The following is a 20,491-nucleotide window of genomic DNA, read 5'->3' as shown; positions in this document are numbered from 1 at the left end:
ACCAAAGGAAAATATACTCTCATATATTATAAAACATCTGCAAGTATAGTGAAGTACAGAGAACTTTGCTAAACTGTCCACAAATAACCCCTGATACAATTTTGGCACCTACCTTTTCAGTATTTGTATATATACAAATATATACACAGTTATTTTTAAATAAAATTGGTATTATGATATATGAGAAAATATGAATATTCTCCTGTATCATTAAATATATTAAAAACATGATTGTTAGTGGCTATGTAGATCTCATATTAGGGTATATCGTAATTAATTTAACCATTCCCCTAGTCTAGAAAATTTAGGAGTACTTCTAATCTTCTATTATTTACGTAACACCATAAAAAAATAGCCTTACATGTACATCCATATATGCACCACTCATTATTACATTAGGATAAATTTCTAGAAATGAAATAACTGAGTCAAAGGACAGGAACACAAATATACAACACTGCTTTCTAAAAGAGTTGTACCAAATCAACACTCTCAGCATGATTGTGTATTCCATTTTGTCATTACTAAAAACTGCCAATTTAAGAATATTAACCCCTACATCTGTAATACATGTTCAAGTGAAATTTTATAAGTAACAGGACAGAGTACAAGATTATATTCTGTCAAGAATGTAGAATGCCAATTTCACCCTAGGAGTATACCATAAAACTTTGATTACCAACAACGGACAAGGTTGACACACTACGAAATTAAGAACATTAACATAAACACTTTGGTCAAATAATGGCACCCTATCTCCAGATAAAGATGGGATGAAGATGTGTCTAAAGGTAGAATCAAGATTTTCTTGAGAACTAGCTAGCTCTAAGACTACTCCAATTAAGATAAATATGAAAAAATGCTCCCCATATTCTCCACCACAGAGGAAAGGTTACTAAGCTGTCATAAGCTAAAAAAAATTAAAACGTGTGTGTGTGTGTGCCAAAAGTGGAAAGGGTGCAACAATTAGACTGTTTTGTGATGGTCTGTCCATTATTCTGAGATTATATCATTGCTTTTTTGGTATTCTATACACCATCTTTTATGAAGTAATGGTAGTAATTGGTAGCAGTTTTTTGGTTCTAATACTTAACATAGCAAAATAAAAACTCCAGTTTGATTTTTTTTTTTTTTGGACATTACTCTTCCTTGAAATCTAAAAGTCTGAGAATCATGTAATGAACAGGTAAAAGAAAATGTAAGAACATTATTTAAGAAGACCATGTTTTTGTAGAGGAAAAAAGAATACACACCCTTTAGTTATTTATTTGTCCCCAACTTTTGGAATTAAAAGACCTGAACTTGACATTTATGTATTTATGTTTGGCTAAACATCTTGAAACCTTTGCAAAAAAAACAAAAGCCAGAAAAAATAAAACAAATATTAACAATAACAATCTTTGGGTGTGAAAATACATGGGAAATGTATACTTTTCTGCCCACTTTAGTATATTCTCAGGATTTTCTATGATATGTATACACAACTTATTCAAAATGAATTTTAAAATGTAAAATAACTACTTTAATATCACTACTTTTTAAGTATTATTTTAAACATAATAATTCTGAAACAAAATAGAGAATTCCTGACAACCAATCTTACCTCTGAACTGCTCTTTTTTAAGGCATTGGCAAGACAATCTTTGTTTTTGTCCCAACCACTTCTATTTATCCTCCTATTAGTAAAAGCGACTCACTATAAAGAAATTCTCAATTAGGGTATCATCCTGCAATCCCTATCCAAAGAAGCCCAGTCTACCAGGAATTAGGTTAACAAAATTGTAATCCCCTACCTAACCATTTCTGATCTATATCACAAGGAAAGGGTGCCTTCTTCATTTTCCAGTTCCCAGTATCCTCAGTACAGAAACACAGCTGTAAGGGCATCAAATCATCTCAACTTTCCAAGTCCAAGCTGCTGTTGACAAAATTGCTAATATTATCTGTTACCTCTCTCAGAATCTAAATACAAGGAGCACCAAACAATGCAATAAAAGGATATTTTTCAATACTTTTTTTTTTTTTTTGAGACGGAGTCTCGCTCTGTCACCCAGGTTGGAGTGCAGTGGCGCGATCTCGGCTCACTGCAAGCTCCGCCTCCCGGGTTCACGCCATTCTCCTGCCTCAGCCTCTCCGAGTAGCTGGGACTACAGGCGCCCGCCACCACGCCCGGCTAATTTTTTTTTTTTTTTGTATTTTTAGTAGAGACGGAGTTTCACCGTGGTCTCGATCTCCTGACCTCGTGATCCACCCGCCTCGGCCTCCCAAAGTGCTGGGATTACAAGCGTGAGCCACCGCGCCCGGCCAATACTTTTTTTTAATGACTACACTGTAATAATTAATTTGTTATTGAGCATATCACATGTTGATAGTGCTCCATCAGCAGCTCAATTCACAATGGTGGTAAAAATGTCACATTTTATTAGTAATCTGCGAGTTGTTTAATAATTCACGTTTTGGTAGGTAACGGCTATGAAAATGTGACATTTTACAAGTCAAAAATGTAAGCTTCATGAAGAAGATAATTGTTTTTGTATTTTGTTCACTGCTGTATTCTCAGATCCTAGAATACCTAGCATTTATTTGGTAGGTATTCTATACATATTCATGGAATGAAGAAATGAGTATTACATATGCTAAAATGTTTTCTCCTATTATTGTAATCTTTGGAAACCAAGACTCTAAAATGCAGAAATATCACCAACCCAGAACAGATCAAGCCCCAGACATCCTGGCAAACGGTCTTCTACTACATTCACACCAAGTCTTTCATTTGGTCTTCATGTCACCACATATTCATATGTTCAGTTGGTTAGTCATTAAACATCTCAGTCTCCTGGTCTAATAACTACAAAACAGTAGATGCATCCATCTTTTAACAACTCTTGGTGTCCAGCTAAGTAGAAAGTATAAAGTGGCTTAATGTTTATTTCTTGGATTGTTATATGTGTAAGATATTTTTGAGAAATATGAAAGTAAGGGTTTCAAATAGATCCAGTCAGTCTGTCCTATACATCTAGGAAATTTTCAATACCGTAAAAATTCTCACACTTATGAATGGTCCAAATTACAAGTGTTCACTTATTACTGTTTGCCACTATGCATGCGACAAAAGTATGGCTTTTACCAGAATGGCCTCATGAACAATGACTAACCAGACAAAATTAAAATTTGGGTGCCAATCTGATACAACAGCACTATGAAGATAAAATCTAGTTAAGGAAGGCAACTCAGAGATTAAAAGCTTCTTTAACCAACAGGAAAATCATTTAATTCCTGTCTCAAATTCAAAATTAAAAATATGATGAATAGTACTTGAGCTAACTTTTATAGGCCTTTTGAACATTCGTCTGCTTCAAGATAATGGGTCCACAATACAGTGGTAAAGTTCTTTGAAAACAAAAGTGACTACAGAAAAACTTTCAAAAAATAAAAAAAACAGTGAAACTTCGTAATATTTTCCAAGGAATAACACTTCTAAAACATTTGTCCAAAGCAACAAAACAGGAAATGTGTTTTATGGACCTTAGAAAGAACTTTTAAAACAACACTATTTGAAAATAGGGTCAACAGAGAAGACACCATAATAAAGCTGTCTTTTACTTTTAAAAATTGGGTAAAACCCCATTATACTTACTTTGTAAATAGTGCAAAACCATCAATACAAGACTATAGCTGCTTAAAGTACCACGACTGGCATCATTTATCTGATGGTGACTTGCCCACTTCTTAATCACCAGCACTAACGGACGAACTCGATTTTCAACTGAAAGTAAAATTAAAACTTAACATGGTAAGATACATTATAGTTTCTTTGAAAGTTTACATGATTTCCCAGCTCCATGCCAAAATAAAGAACACTGTCTCCGTGTATATTAAACACTGTGTCTGTTGACTATAAATGTGTCTTCTGTCTAAAACTTACCTTAGCTACCTTTTAAAAATTATCAATTATTAAAATGCCACTTGATTCAACTATAACTGAGGGTATATGATTTTAGTGTAGCAACATATACAATAAGATACATTATACTTAAACACAACTAAAGAGATGTCACTATTTATGCCAAACATCTTTAAAAATGAATAAAGAAAAAAAGGCTAATTTTTAATAAACAAACAACAGACTTACGGTATGCATAAGTTCTGAGAAGGAATGTGTTTCTTATTCCAACAATATTGTTTACATTCAAGTCAAACTCCACACAACTATTTAAGAAAAAAAAACAATAAACTTTAGCTGAAGAACAAAAAAACTTCCTTCCTAATAACTAAATTAATGCTCATCCATCCCATGATGCAAAATAGCATGGGCCCAAAGGCCATAGATCTGTGTTTTTAAAATGACACACTAAAGAAATAAGAATGAACAAATACTCAGTATGTTATTTTAATGTGATCTGATGAGTACTGAAAATATAAAATAAGATTCCAGTGGGAAGATCAGTAACATACTGCTAAGGCTCCAATTACCCAAACAAAATTTTTAAATCTTTTTTTTTTCTTTAAAGAGATGGAGTCTCGCTCTGTGGTCTAGGCTGGAGTGCAGTAGCACAGTCATAGCTTACTCCAGCCTCAAGCTCCTGTGCTCAAGCAATTCCCCCACCTCAGCCTCCCAAATCACCAGTATTATAGGTAGGAACCACCATATCCAGCTGAAAATTTTTAAATTTCACAATCATTTCCAGATAAACAAAACTATGTGACCAAAAACATTTCTGAGCAAGTTATCCCATTAAGTTATACATTCTCAAATAATCTGAATTATAGCATCATATACTTTAAAACAACAGGAATAAAAAGCCAAATTAAATACAGGGGAAAAAATTTAAAAGCTCTGTCTACACATTATATTTCCTCTAAAAAGGCTAGTAAATTACAGCATCATGTCAAATTTGGCTATTGATACCTGGGAAGAGCTATCTATAATACCCAAACACATAATGATTACTTCTTTGAAAGCAAATATATGCAGTTCATAATTTAGAAAATAGGGCAATAATGATGCAATCTACAAAAAATGGCTAAACTCATATAAAATTAAGGATTACTTTATGTAAGTCGTCAGTTCTACTCATACCTATATGAGATCCCAACTTCTAAATACTAAATTTTTGTGTGAAAAGATTGTCTAAAATAAAAACAAAATCTTTATTAATTATAGCTTTTAAGTATAAAATTTGAAATCTACCATTTCAGTCTTTCTTATTTGGTGGAACAAAGGAAATCTTACAATCTTTCCATTATCCATGCATATTAATAAAAATAGATAGTAGTATTAACACTTCAGATATTATACGTTATTTGGCTTTGGGAAACTTACAGTAACAATAGAGTTATTCTCTGTGTTTGTGTAATTCTAACACTGAAGCCAATGTGTACTACATCCACACAGTAACTCAACAGAAAAGAAAAACACATAGATGGCAACTAGTCTGCAGTTAAAAATTTTTCCAAAATTGAATTCAGGGCTTTAAAAAATATCCACAGTTGCTGCTTCAAATACTACTTCTAGAAATACTAAAAAAGTGATCCTCAATATGGAAAGAATTTATGCACGAAATACTTATTTATATTATCTAAAAACCAGAAACACACCAAATGTTCAAATACAGGGGAATGGTTAAGTTAATGACAATTTATTCACTCAATGAAATACTATAAAGCCATTAAAAATGATGCTGTAGAACAATACTTAATGATATAACCAAATATTCATGAGATATGGTTCTGTTGGGAAGTAGGATTTGTCCAGGTGCAGCGGCACACTCCTGTAATTCCAGAACTTTGGGAGGCTAAGGTAGGAGGATTCCTTGAGGCCAGGGGTTCGAGACTAGCCTGGGCAACATGGCGAGACCCTGTCTCTACCAAAAATACAAAAATTAACCAAGTGTGTTGGTGTGTGCCTGTTGTCCTACCTACTCAGGAGGCTGAGATGGGAGGATCACTTGAGTCCAGGCATTTGAGGTTACAGTGAGCTATGATCATGCCACTGCACTCCAGCCTGGGCAACATGGTAAAACCTTGTCTCTTAAAAAAAAAAAAAAAAAAAGCTTAGAAACAAAAAAAGTTTGTATGATAATCTTAAATAGAAAAAGAATACAACTGTTTTTGTAACTATAACTACAACCATATATTATTAAAAACTTATAATTAGCTAGTATTATAACTTTATGTTTTATCTCCCTATATATTTTATATCTGCTTTAGGAAAATCTGACACAATTTACTTGGCAGAAATTTAATAAGTATTTATAGATCTGATTGATGTTTAGATATATAAAGGAATGGCTTGAGCCAAGCATTAAAGTTTGTTTAAAATATATATATTCAGTCAATTTTCATCATTCATAGTAGCTACGTTCTATAAAGTTGCTGCAAACACTGAATTAGTGAATACTATACCATTGCTCCTAGGGTAAGCACAGGGTTAGGTATCTGTCAGCCTGGTCACATTTTCATAAACTCATTAATACGTAACCAAGTTTTATGTTGTGCTTCTGTCTGAAGACATTGTATTTAATATATATGGTTGACGCATTAACAGTGGACTCATGGCCAAGAGTCCTATAACTCATGCCTGAGCGAAGCCTACCTAACACATATTTTCTCCATAGGGCACCATCACAGCCTTCTTGCACTTGGGGACACTAGAAAGTAACTCCACACTATGCTTGGGGGCCATTCTAAACAGCAAAAAAGCACAAAAACGTGAAAAATATGGCATTAATTAGACTGCAAGAAGGTTATTTGTTTACAGTATGAAGCTGAACAAGAAGACAGTGTGTCACCTAATTCTATCTCAGCTGGAAACATGGTACTGGGTGATCTGAAATTTTCATTACTCTGTGTATGCCCAAGAAATGACTGTAAAAGCATATGAATATTCATTGGGGAGTTACAAATAACTTTTAGCAAGTAGGCAAATTCGTGAAAACACAATCTATGAATGATAAGGATCAACAATGTGTGTGTGTGTGTTTGTGGGCAAAATTTCAGTATTAATTTTGTAAAACTGGACAAATTTTATGAAATCTGTCACAATTCTATTTTTAGAAAACAGTAACAAATCAGTTTAACTAATGAAATAATCAACATCTATTTACATTTTGTATTCAAAAGATCCCAATTCCAATGCCCATAAGAAATTCAGAACCCAAGCTGGTAGAATATATAAATGTAAATTTTGAAATGGAACAAGTATATTTTGCTGTTTTTCTTTCATATCTATTACTCTAGCTATTGTATATATCTTTCATAAAAATGAAACATAACTTGTTTAATCATAATTGTATTTAAAACAAACCCCTTGATATTAGTACATATCAAATTTCATTAATTATGTTCTTCAGAATGCATTACACTTCCAAAAGGCAAGAGATCATTTAAAAATCTAAAACACAAATATGTACTCTTTAAATTAGATAATCTCACATATTCAAAATGTCAAGCAGAATAGCTAAGTACAGTTAAGCATAAAGTATTGCTCAATTTTAAAAAACCATTTCAAACACCAAGTCAAATGATTTCTAAAAACTGATTAAAATAAACTGTAATGCTACAACATACATTTCTTAATTATCTTTATCAGATGAGTATCTAAAAATGATCTAAAGGCAAACCTGACAAAAACAAGCAATGGGGAAAGGATTCCCTATTTAATAAATGGTGCTGGGAAAACTGGCTAGCCATATGTAGAAAGCTGAAACTGGATCCCTTCCTTACACCTTATACAAAAATTAATTCAAGATGGATTAAAGACTTAAAGGTTAGACCTAAAACCATAAAAACCCTAGAAGAAAACCTAGGCAATACCATTCAGGACATAGGCGTGGGCAAGGACTTCATGTCTAAAACACCAAAAGCAATGGCAACAAAAGCCAAAATTGACAAATGGGATCTAATTAAACTGAAGAGCTTCTGCACAGCAAAAGAAACTACCATCAGAGTGAACAGGCAACCTACAGAATGGGAGAAAATGTCTGCAACCTACTCATCTGACAAAGGGCTAATATCCAGAATCTACAATGAACTCAAACAAATTTACAAGAAAAAAACAAACAACCCCATCAAAAAGTGGGCAAAGGATGTGAACAGACACTTCTCAAAAGAAGACATTTGTGCAGCCAAAAAACACATGAAAAAATGCTCATCATCACTGGTCATCAGAGAAATGCAAATCAAAACCACAATGAGATACCATCTCACACCAGTTAGAATGGCGATCATTAAAACGTCAGTAAACAACAGGTGCTGGAGAGGATGTGGAGAAATAGGAACACTTTTACACTGTTGGTGGGACTGTAAACTAGTTCAACCATTGTGGAAGTCAGTGTGGCGATTCCTCAGGGATCTAGAACTAGAAATACCATTTGACCCAGCCATCCCATTACTGGGTATATACCCAAAGGATTATAAATCATGCTGCTATAAAGACACATGCACACATATGTTTGTTGCGGCACTATTCACAATAGCAGAGTTGGAACCAACCGAAATGTCCAACAACGATAGACTGGATTAAGAAAATGTGGCACATATACACCATGGAATACTATGCAGCCATAAAAAATGATGAGTTCATGTCCTTTGTAGGGACATGGATGAAACTGGAAAATACCATTCTCAGTAAACTATCGCAAGGACAAAAAACCAAACACTGCATGTTCTCACTCATAGGTGGGAATTGAACAATGAGAACTCATGGACACAGGAAGGGGAACATCACACTCCAGGGACTGTTGTGGGTTGTGGGGAGGGGGGAGAGACAGCATTAGGAGATATACCTAATGCTAAATGACGAGTTAATGGGTGCAGCAAACCAACACAGCACATGGATACATATGTAACAAACCTGTACATTGTGCACATGTACCCTAAAACCTAAAGTATAATAATAAAAAAATAAAAAATAAAGAGAGAAAACTTTTGGGGAAAAAAAAATGATCTAAAGGAACTAAAAAAAGAAAGCTCATTAATTATTTACCTGACTTTATCCTTGAACTTCACAATTGGCACTTTTGCTCGAATCAGCTGAGGTCTCTCAATGTAGCCCGCTGAAAGACAAAAGATAATGTGAATAGCTGCAAATGTTTCTAGAATTCACAATGTTCCAATGCACATTTTTACAAAAATAGTATTTACTAAGCTAAAATAATTTAAGAAAACATCTTTGGAAAAGAATACAAGTGAGGACATTATCAAATTCTTCTAAGGTTGGAGGCTCCAGTAATACCATTTAGGGGGCTTTATATTAAGGTTATTTTCAGGAATGTGGTCTAATATAGTATCTATAGAGAAGTTCATTACACCGCTGTAAGAGTGAAAATATATCTAGGCTAGCAGCAGAGGGAATAGCTAATTTTGGTACAAGACACAGTAAGGTAACATGGTAACTGTAGAAATCATATTTACAGAGTCTTATGTGTGGAAATGCTTTGCAACATGATACATGAGGCTTGGATGCATTTGATAAGTGTGATCTCTATGAGTGAAAAATACATATGTTTATTATACACATGATCTCTACAAGCGAAAAATTCAGATCAGTTTAGTGAACACCAATTATTGTGCTATTATACACAGGAGTATCAGTTGACAGGAAATTCAAATACACATACATATATGTATTACATATATACATATATCATATACAACATATAATAGAATGTACATACATATTTTTATTCCATCAAACTAAAAAATTACTGAGTTGAAAGTAATACATGCTTTTCACAGAAAATTAGGAAAGTACAGAAGTGTGTAAAAATGAAATTCTGAAAATCTTTCCCAAACGAGCAATTTTCTAATTTTTTAACTACAGAAAAAGTAGTACCAGGATTTTTTAAAACCTGAAAATTTTCTGTTATAATGTTTTACCATCAAAATTACAGAATATCTATCAGCTGGGGTTGGTGGTTCACGTCTGTAATCCTAGCACTTTGGGAGGCCAAGGTGGATCTATCACTCGAGGCCAGGAGTTCAAGACCAGCCTGGCCAACATGGCGAAACCCTATTTCTACTAAAAATACAAAAATTAGCCAGGTGAGGTGGCACACACCTGTAATCCCAGTTAATCAGGAGGCTGAGGCATGAGAATCGCTTAAACCAGGGAGACGGAGGTTGCAGTGACCTGTGATAGTGCTACTGCACTCCAGCCTGGTGATAGAGCGAGACTCTGTCTCAAAAAAAAAAAAAAAAGAATATATCAAGCTTCAAAATAGAACTTATGAGCAGGAATTCAGAAAAATAAAATTAGGATTTAAAAGTTTTGAGTAATAAGTACAGGTTCTGAGACCAACAAACTATACTCCAGGCAAGTTACTAAATCCATTGATCACCAGTTTCCTTAACTATTAAAAATAACGAAAAGAAAAAAAAAATTCATGTGAATTACATGATCTTTAAGGTCCCTTCCATTTTTAATATTTTGATTCAAATAGCTATTAAAAATCCAAGTAGGTATGAATTATTCTTTATTTTACAGAATAATTCAGAATGCAGAAGGTCCACTGAAATAAATCACTTCATTTATTTCTCTCCTAGAACAGATGTAAGTTATTCAAAGACAGTGACTTGTTACTTGACTTGTATTTTCCAGCTCAAAGCCTGGCACATAATGAATGTCTGTTCAACAAATGAACAAGTGTCTTTCCAATATCACACAGTATAACTTCAACTTTCTATAAAATTCTATGGAAGTTTAAAAGAAATTATTTGAGATGGCTTAACATGTGGATTAAAATCTGTTTAGAGTCAGTGTATTCAAAAAGTAAAATCGTAAAATAAAATGGCTTAAGTCAACAATTAGCTTTCTGTTGAAGTAATACATTTAGGTCTCATGTTCAGTAATCATATTTTTAAAACAAGTAAAGATGCATATCACTGCAAGCCAGATGAAATTCTCTCTCACACACATAAAGTCCTACAGGGCTTTTAGCTTTTCACAGATACTCTGTATTACAACTATTTATATTCACGCTTTAATTTCCCTAACAACCTATAAACTTTTGAGAAAAAGAACTAAAACTTACATATCTTTGAATCCCCCCACTGCAGCAGGTGGTATATTTTGCAGTAAGTGCAATAAAGATATGCTGAATAAATGATCACTCTTCTTTTTAATCAAAAGTTAAAAGAAATTCATTTGGAAAAAAGGATTCACATTATACTGATCCTGACCAGAATAAACAGTTCTTACCAGAAGATAATGTAAGAGGCATTTTAAGTAAAGTTATGTCAGGTGACATACAAACTTGAGGCATGTCAGACTTACAAAGTCTAGTACAGAAGTGTTTATGGACTAAGGTGAGTATATGCCGTGCTTCAGTCTTCTGATTTACCTGAAAAAAACACTGAAAAGTTAAAAATAAAGTGTTTTTTCATTATCTTTCTAAGCTTAATGTTTCATTTTCCTAAAGTATCTCAACAAAAAGTAAACATACAAGATATACTTTCCTTTGGAGTTATTTTTCAATATACTCAAGGTATATTCAATTTATTTTTCTAAATTACAGAAAAAGTCAACCTTTAATGCTATCTTTCACATCTACATTTCTAAATCAATTCCTGATTTTAAGCTTAAAGCACAATTTTCAAAGAAATTCTGAAATAGCCATCTATGTCATTTTTCCCTTCAGTATAAATGTACAAAAAGAACCACCAACAAAAATAAACAGAATTTTAGCCCTATCTAGATTGTAAGCTGCTCAAGGATAGTTCCATATCTACGGTGCCTCAGTTTGTGTAAAACCTATGACAACATGATTTAGACATGTGAATAAGACTAGAGGATGAGTGGGATGTGCTTGAGTATAATCTAGCAGCACAAAAAAGTTTTAATTACAACCCTTGTATTCTCCACTGTTTATAATGTGAGGTTTTTTTAAACTTTCTCTTTATATGATTTCGAAGCCTAGAAAAATATCATTCTTCCTGGAATAAATCTCTTTCTGATTTGTAGTAACTAGAAGTCATTTTTCCTAGTGGAATAATATGAATAGTAAAAATATACATTAACACTCAATAATTTTTTGTATTTTTAAAGATGTAAAACATAATAAGGCATATTAAAATTACACTGAGCTTAGTTAATCATTGGTAGTTTAGAAGAAACCTCAGCATCTTAAAAAGGCTGCCTCAAGTCAGCTTAATGAATACCAATTACTACAGTATTATACACAGGAGCATCAGTTCACAGGAAATTCAGGTAAACATACTACAGGTTGAGCATCCCTAATCCAAAAACATGAAATCCAAAATCTGAAACTTTTCTGAGTGCTGACATGATACTCAAAGGAAATGTTCATTGGAGCATTTCAGATTTGCATCAGGGATGTTCAAATGTTAACCATAATGCAAGTATTCCAAAAAAAAAAAAAAAAATCTAAAATCCAAAAAACTCTGGTCCCAAGCATTTTAGATAATGAATACTCAACCTGTACTAAATTAACACAATATCATTGCTAAAGAAAAAGAAAAAAAAAAAAAGGCAAAATGTCATAGAGAAAAATATTTTAAATTTAATAAACACGATAGTCTTATTTTAAATTTTAGTGAAATCTATTTTCCCTTAATAAGCATTTTCAAGGAGAAAAAAAGTAAAGATTAAAAATAGAATCACTGAGAATTCAAATGGAAAGGAAATACATCAAGAAGATATTATTGCCACATACTCTTCTTTGCTGCATCCTGATAACATATCCAAACTAATGACATTTCAAAACAGAGGTAGAGTTCTTGAAAAAAAAAACACACACACACAGTGAAGCCATCTCCCTTTAAAACCTTAGAATTAAATTAATGCTATACTTCCTATTATGCTTATTGTGCACATGCCTTAAAAATAAAAAATTACCTAGGTTTCCTGCAATTATGGTAAACAAAATTCAAAGAAGTAATCACAACAAAGCAAGTTTTTTCCCTCAATGACTTTTATGTAAAATTTCTTAACTCATTAACATGAGAAACACAGTTGGAATAAATGTTTCCTTACTTACTGGTTCTTCCTTAACAACTAGGCATAAATCACCATCACTGCTCCGGGTACCAAATCCATTTAAAGAGGACCCAACCAAAAAAAGTCTGCTTTCTAAAGAAACAGAAGAAAGTGATAAGAGTATTTAAAATCTAAAGTAGGTGCACGGTTCTGTGCCTATTAAAAAAAAAAAGATAAAATTTAAAATAGGAATGCATATACCTAAAGGACATGCAAAATAGGGAAACATACGTGGAAATAACAGCTGAATTTCTCTCTGCAGCTGTGTTCGACAGAGTTCTTTCTTCTTTAAATCACTTATTTGCTGCTGACATGTTTCAAATAACTCCAGTATCTGCTGACTCAACTTGAATCCACCGCAAAAAAAAGTAAAAGCTCTGTTCAGCAATGTAAAAGTAATTGCTATATGGAGAAGTAAAAATCAATTATACTGACACTATTTTAAAAAGGAATATGTATTATCTTCTTAATATTTCCCAAAACAAAGCTACTGTTACTCAAGTACAGGAGGAGAATGGTCTGAAAAACTACATATAAATTTTACAAAGTAAAATATACAAGTCACAGAAAAGTACAGTCACAGATACTTCATAATAAAAATAAGCCATGGGTCAGCAAACTGTTTAACACTTGCTCACTTTATTTGTATGACCCCTGAGCAAAGAATTTTTTTACATTTTTAAAGGATTATGAAAACAAATAAAAATATGCAACAAACAACATGTGAGTGGCAAAGCCTAAAGTATTTACTATCTGGCTCTTTAAAGAAGTTTGCCCAATCCCTAGTATTCACACCCACAAATACCAAATATAAGAGATGTCACCAGTCCCCGGTCTTCTGGGTTCATGCAAACCACCCTCTGTCCCATTCTTCTAACAATGCCCTGAACCCTAACTTCATGTTGCCATCTACTTACCACCTTTTTTTTTTTTTTTTTTGAGATGGAGTCTTACTCTGTCACCCAGGCTGGAATGCAGCGGTGCGATCTCGGCTCACTGCAACCTCAGCCTCCTGGGTTCAAGCGATTCTCCTGCCTCAGCCTCCCAAGTAGCTGAGAATACAGGCATGTGCCACCACACCCAGCTAATTTTTCAATTTTTGTAGAGACAGGGTTTTGCCATGTTGGCCAGGCTGCTCTTGAACCCCCGACCTCAAGTGATCTGCCTGCCTCAGCCTCCCAAAGTGCTGGGATTACAGGTGTGAGCCACCACACTCGGCCCTACCACCCTTTTATCTACTGATGTGGTTCACACTTTTCCCTCCAGCCCAACTCTTGCCATCAACATAGGTGATTTCCCTATCTGAAATGGGCTACATATCACAACATACTCCCTTTCTGGACTTTTGTTTCCTCCAGTATTCTTCATCAGTATACACTCCTATAATGTGGTCTTTATAGTAAACTGGAACTGCTCTAGCTCTGAAATTTTAAATTCCAATATACTATCTTGGCTTCAATCTCCTATCCAGTTCACACTTTCTCACTCTCCTCATACCTCCTCTAGAACCACAAGAGATCTAGATTCCCTTGACTCCTCCCTTTTCTCCCAAGCCATCAGCACCTAAATGGTGTTATTTCTTTCCCTATGCAGTCTATACTACACAGTGCATCCCTTGAACCGCTCTCTTATCGTGCCTTAACAACATTATCTCCTTGTCATGTTCTAATACTTGTCCTACAAAACCCTAATCTTAGGTCAATATAAAAAAAAAACACCTTCACTGCTCTTACATCTAAGTTGCTAAGAGACAAAACTGAAAAAAAAATTAAAAATCATAAAATTGGAGTATTTCAAGTTTATAGTCTTAGGTTGGCCCTTAGCATCACTTAGCAATTACTTCCAAGTCTTTGGTTAGATGTCGCTTCTGTTTTTCATACCATTCCAAAATGTTTACTACCTTCTTCAAGCCCTCTAAACTTATCTCCCTTTCTCTAGCAAATACAGTTAAATTAAAGTTTACTAAGAAAATTGAGAATACCAAATGTGATATTCCTCAGCCTCTTAACCACAGACCTAAAAATGAACATATCTTTAAAAAAAAACAAAAAAAAAAACAAAAAAGGCGTCCTTTTCCTCTGTTCAAAGCTAATCTCTCTAACAATAATTTTGTATTCAAGCCTTCTGGTCACCTTAAGGGCACAAACACTTCTACCAGTTTTTCAGTCCTGCTCCTGTATTTTCAATCTCTCCCTCTCTAGGACTGCCTTATAGTCCATAATGAGGCAAAAGTATTACCCATCAGGTAAAATGTTGTCTTTTACATATTTAGAATCCTCATTTTAAGAAGGCAGAGGCATTCTGGGCAATTTGGCAATGAAAGAAGCATAACATTTTTTTAAATCTCTGAATACCCACCCACAAAAGACAGAGCAAGTAGGAGAATAAATCAAAGAGATCAAACCAAACCAAAATGTGGCCAAAAAATAAAACACAATTGACTGACCAAGTATTCATCATGAATACTCAGGAGTGGGACAAATACCAACAGCAGCAAGATTCACACGGTATCAGACACAATAAAAGAAAAGGGAATGGGATTTGAAAGTCTTAAAAGCAGAAAATGCAGAAACCAAATTGCTTATAGGTAATACCTTCTCCCCCTCACTCACCAAATTAAGCAACCCACATCAATGTACCACAACCAAAATAGGCAAGCAGCTTCATAGGCTACAATTCATAGGTAAATGCAAGGGGACCACAGAAAGATCAGAGACCTCCAAACAAAATAAGGTTCCCTTCCAAGAAAAAGCAACAGCAGAAACTGCCAGGAAGAGAAACCTAAACTGGACAGTACAGAGCCATCAGGAGAAAAGGAAAGGTGTAAAATGATTCTGACTCTCAGTGGACATATGCATATGAAAACATTTTTGGTTATAACAGGACCAGGCAGGGCAGGTGAAAGGTTCCTGGCATCTAGTAGGTAGAGGCCAGGATGTCACTGAACATCTTACAATGCAGAGAACAACTCTACCACAGCAAAGATTATCTGGCCCAAAATACCAATAGTACAGAGGGTAAAAAATTCTACTCTAGATAAAAGTAGGAAAGGAAAAAAGCAAAGGCACTCAGGAAGTATATTTCTGAATACTACATAAGAACAGAAGAGGGCTGGGCGTGGTGGCTCACGCCTGTAATCCCAGCACTTTGGGAGGCCAAGACAGGCAGATCACAAGGTCAAGAGATTGAGACCATCCTAGACAACATGGTGAAATCCCATCTCTACTAAAAATACGAAAAAATTAGCCAGGAACGGTGGCATGTGCCTCTAGTCCCAGCTATTCGGGAGGCTGAGGCAAGAGAATCACTTGAACCCGGAAGGCAGAGGTTGCAGTGAGCTGAGATCATGCCACTGCACTCTAGCCTGGGTGACAAAATGAGACACTGTCACAAAAAAAAAAAAAAAAAAAAAAAAAAAAGCAAAAGAGGAGAAGTCCTACAGCCACAAAGCTAGCCTGCTCAACCCTCTCCACATAAAAGTAGCACATGGCTGGGCATGGTGGCTGAGCACACCAATAATCCCAGCACTTTGGAAGGCCAAGGCAGGTGCATCGCTTAAGCCCAGGAATCCGAGACAAGCCTTGGTAACATGGCAAAATCTCACTTCTACAAAAAATTTAAAAATTAGCTGGGCATGGTGGTGCGTGCCTGTCATCTCAGCTACTAGGGAGGCTGAAGCAGGAGGATCGCTTGAGCCTGGGAGGTCGAGGTTGCAGTGAGCCGTGATCACACCACTGTACTCCAGCCTGGGCAACAGAGGGAGACCTTGTCTCAAAAACACTGAAATAAAATAAAATGAAAGTAGTACAGAAAAAGCCATCTCAAAGACAAGTAACAGGAAGAAAGAACTGGAATCTCGAAAGAGGTAAGAATGGGAGAGGACAGAAAAAAAATTGAAGAAATAACGCCTGAAAGTATTCTAATCAATTCCCATACAAAGTATTGGTAAGAAAAATGAAAATAAATTGAGCAACTATTTTTTTTTTTTTTTTGGATACATGGTCTCACTGTGTTCCCAGACTAGAGTGCAATGGCGCAATCACAGCTCACTGCTGTCTTGACCTCCTGTCAAGCAATCCTCCCATCTCAGCCCTGCAAGTAGCTGGGACTAAAGGTGTGCAGCACCACATCTGGTTAATTTTTTTTTCTTGAGAGACAGTTTCTCACTATTTTGCCAAGGCTGTAGAGTAACATTTCTACAGACAATAAAGCACACCAGAAGAATGTGTAAACAAAACTAGTATTTTTAACATAATATAAAAAACCCAGGCCTTTTCTCTCATGTTTTAATTTTCTAAAAAGATAATTCACTACTTAACGCATATATACTATCAACAAACAATTAAAAATTTACTTTTTAAAAACTTCACAATAGCAGCAAAAAGCATGAAATACTTAGAAATCTATGTACCAAGAGATGTGCAGGATTTGTATACTGAAAACTAGAAAATATTGAGAGAAGCTAAAGACCTAAATAAAGGGAGAGATATACCACATTCATGGATCAAAAGACTATTGTTAAGGATGTCAATTCTCCCAGAATTGACCTTTAGATTCAATGCAATCAAAATCAAAAGCCCATTTGATATTTGTTTCACAAGAAATGAAAAAGAAATCAAAAGCCCAGAAGGCTTCTTTCTAGAAACTGACAGAAGAATTTTAAATTTGACTTAGGTAAAAGTCTAATAGCTGAGAAAAAAATTGGAGAATTTAACCTACCTGACTTCTATACTTAATATAATGCTACAGTAATCAAGATAGTATGGCCCTGGCAGAAGGATAAACAAAAAAGATCAACTGAATATCAGAATACTGAAATATTTACAAATAAAATAACTAGAATCTGATTCAAACTAATGAGGGAGGGAGGTAAAGGTGAAATAAGATTAGTCATATGTTGTTAATTGTTATGGTCATATGTTGGCAATTGTTAAAGTGGGCAACATAAGGATTTATGATATGTTTTTCTTTCTAGTATATGGCTTGATATTTCCCATAATAAAAAGCTAAAAAGAAAAGTGTCCAAGTTTGTAACAAATGTGAAAAAGATCTCCAGTAAAAGTGGCTAGCATGAAATTTTAAATGATACGTGGATTAAGTTTTACTAACCTAGAGCAAGGGTTGGCAAACTATTTAGGCCAAGTATAGGCAGCAAGCTAAATAATTTCTACTTTTAGTCATTGTTAAAAAGAAAAGAAAAAAGAATGTGCAACAGAGGACTTACATGGCCCACGTGCCTAAAATATTTACTATCTGGCCCTTCCGCCAACCCCCGATCTAGAGAATCAGGCAGATCAGATCAACATAATCCTAGAATTCACCGTAGGTACTCAGTATTTGTTGAATAGCAAAATAAACAAATTTTTTGGCCGGGCAAGGTAGCTCACGCCTGTAATCCTAGCACTTTGGGAGGCTGAGGTGGGCAGACTGCCTGAGCTCAGGAGTTCAAGACCAGCCTGAGCAACAACGGTGAAACCCTGTCTCTACTAAAATACAAAAAATTAGCCAGGTGTGGTGGCATGCACCTGCAGTCCCAGCTACTCAGGAGGCTGAGGCAGGAGAATCGCTTGAACCCTGGAGGCAGAGGTTGCAGTGAGCTGAGATCGCACCACTGCACTCCAGCCTGGGCAACAGAGCAAGACTCTGTCTCCAAAAAAAACAAAAATTCCTTCACAATGCCCAAGAGAAATGTTATTATATTTATAAAGTTCTTTCATCTGAATGACCTTGTTAATGTAGAAACAGTCACGTTAAAAAATTTACAATGACTTGGAAAATATGAAATTCCATATTCTTGTTCCTCTTCATTTTTTACATGCATGGAAACACTTTTTCTTTCCCAAGGACTACTATAATGGAGATTTAATGAGTTTTTATGTGAAGGAATTTTCCTCATTTTCTACCCATTAACTTGGGGATTCACATTATCAAATCATATTACTTTAGAACCTAGAACAAACATTGAGAGTTCAGATGAGAAAAAAAGAGACATGCACATATATATTGAAACAAGATTTCTGGTGCTTTAATTTAGAGAAATATTCCAGGAGATGGCTCACTGTTCTTATAGTTCTTAAAACAAACAGAAAGGAGGAATGTATAATATGAAATATCCTTGGCTAAAAATCATAAACGATTTAGATCATATATGTAATAACAAGCTGACCATGCATAATGGCACTCCAAAAATATTCTTTAATTCTGGGGTAAATTTTTCCTAATTTTTAGTTTAAAAAAACTATTCCAAGCCAGGTACAGTGGCAAATGCCAGTAGTATCAGCTACTCAGGAAGCTGAGGCAGGAACATGGCTTGAGCCCAGGAGCTCAAGAATAGCCTGGGCAACTTAGCAAGAACCCACCTCAAAAAAAAAAAAAAATCCCTCCAACAACATATATATAAAGTGGATTATTCTTAAACTTGTCTAAATCACTACAATATTATCTGCTTAGGCTATCTACCAAGATCTATCATTACAAAATTAACTGCTCAGGCTACCTACCAAGATCTATCACTATAAAATTAATTAGTCTATTTCTCACTACACAAAAAATTTACTTATACATAGTCTAAAATATTAAAATAAATATTTCTGGCCAGGCGCAGTGGCTCACGCCTGAAATCCCAGCACTCTGGGAGGCCAAGGCGGGCAGATCATTTGAGGTCAGGAGTTTCAGACCAGCCTGACCAAGATGATGAAAACCCATCTCTACTAAAAATACAAAAAAAATTAGCCAGTCATGGTGACAGGTGCCTGTAGTCCAAGCTACTTGGGAGGCTGAGGCGGGAGAATCACTTGAACCTGGGAGGCAGAGGTTGCAGTGAGTCGAGACCACACCACTGCACTCTAGCCTGGGCAACAGAGCAAGACTCCATCTCAAAAAATAAAATAAATAAATAAAAATAAATATTTATTCCAAATGTAAATGCTCATTTTTCCTAAAAAATATTGTAACTTGTTCTAAAAGTCAAGGTCAAATTAAATACCAATAAAATTACCATTGTCTGAAGTCAACACAAGCCATAAGGACACATGAAGTACTGGCTGGGATTCACAAAAGTTTTTTTTTTTTTTTTTTTTTTTGAGACGGAGTCTCATTCTCTTGCCCAGGCTGGAGTGCAGTGGCACAATTCGGTTCACTGCAAGCTCCGCCTCCCAGGTTCATGCCATTCTCCTGCCTCAGCCTCCCAAGTAGCTGGGACTATAGGCGACCACCATGCCCGGCTAATTTTTTTTTTTTTTTTTTGTATTTTTAGTAGAGATGGGGTTTCACCGTGTTAGCCAGGATGGACTCGATCTCCTGACCTCGTGATCCGCCCACCTCAGCCTCCCAATGTGCTGGGATTACAGGCATGAGCCACTGCGCTCGGCCCCAGAAAAGTTTTTATATGTACCAATATATAAAGCTCTCACATGGTATTTAACACTGTATAACCTTCACATGGTATTCTCAGCAGTTCACCACCTGTCCCTGATAGCTGGGCCTTTGAGTAAA

General features: G+C 35.1%; 1 protein-coding gene across 9 annotated transcripts in view; it reads right to left on the bottom strand.

The window, feature by feature from the left end:
- The window catches only part of TENT2 (terminal nucleotidyltransferase 2), a 73,168-nt gene that overhangs the window by 33,779 nt on the left and 18,898 nt on the right, over window positions 1-20,491 (bottom strand). For 2 of the 9 annotated variants that reach the window (XM_030800560.1, XM_030800559.1), the window contains 6 exons: window positions 13,229-13,343; window positions 12,999-13,090; window positions 11,201-11,354; window positions 8,987-9,056; window positions 4,133-4,209; window positions 3,638-3,766 (listed from right to left, as the gene is read on the bottom strand). In XM_030800560.1, coding sequence (XP_030656420.1) covers window positions 3,638-3,766; window positions 4,133-4,209; window positions 8,987-9,056; window positions 11,201-11,354; window positions 12,999-13,090; window positions 13,229-13,343 — 637 coding nt within the window. The other 7 variants (XM_030800588.1, XM_012505509.2, XM_030800561.1 and 4 more) reach the window with 7 other exon arrangements.

The sequence above is a fragment of the Nomascus leucogenys genome, chromosome 2 (assembly GCF_006542625.1).
Source record: "Nomascus leucogenys isolate Asia chromosome 2, Asia_NLE_v1, whole genome shotgun sequence".
Lineage (NCBI taxonomy): Eukaryota > Metazoa > Chordata > Mammalia > Primates > Hylobatidae > Nomascus > Nomascus leucogenys.
Note: the sequence above shows the minus strand (reverse complement) of the source record. Positions and strands in the feature narration are given on the sequence as shown.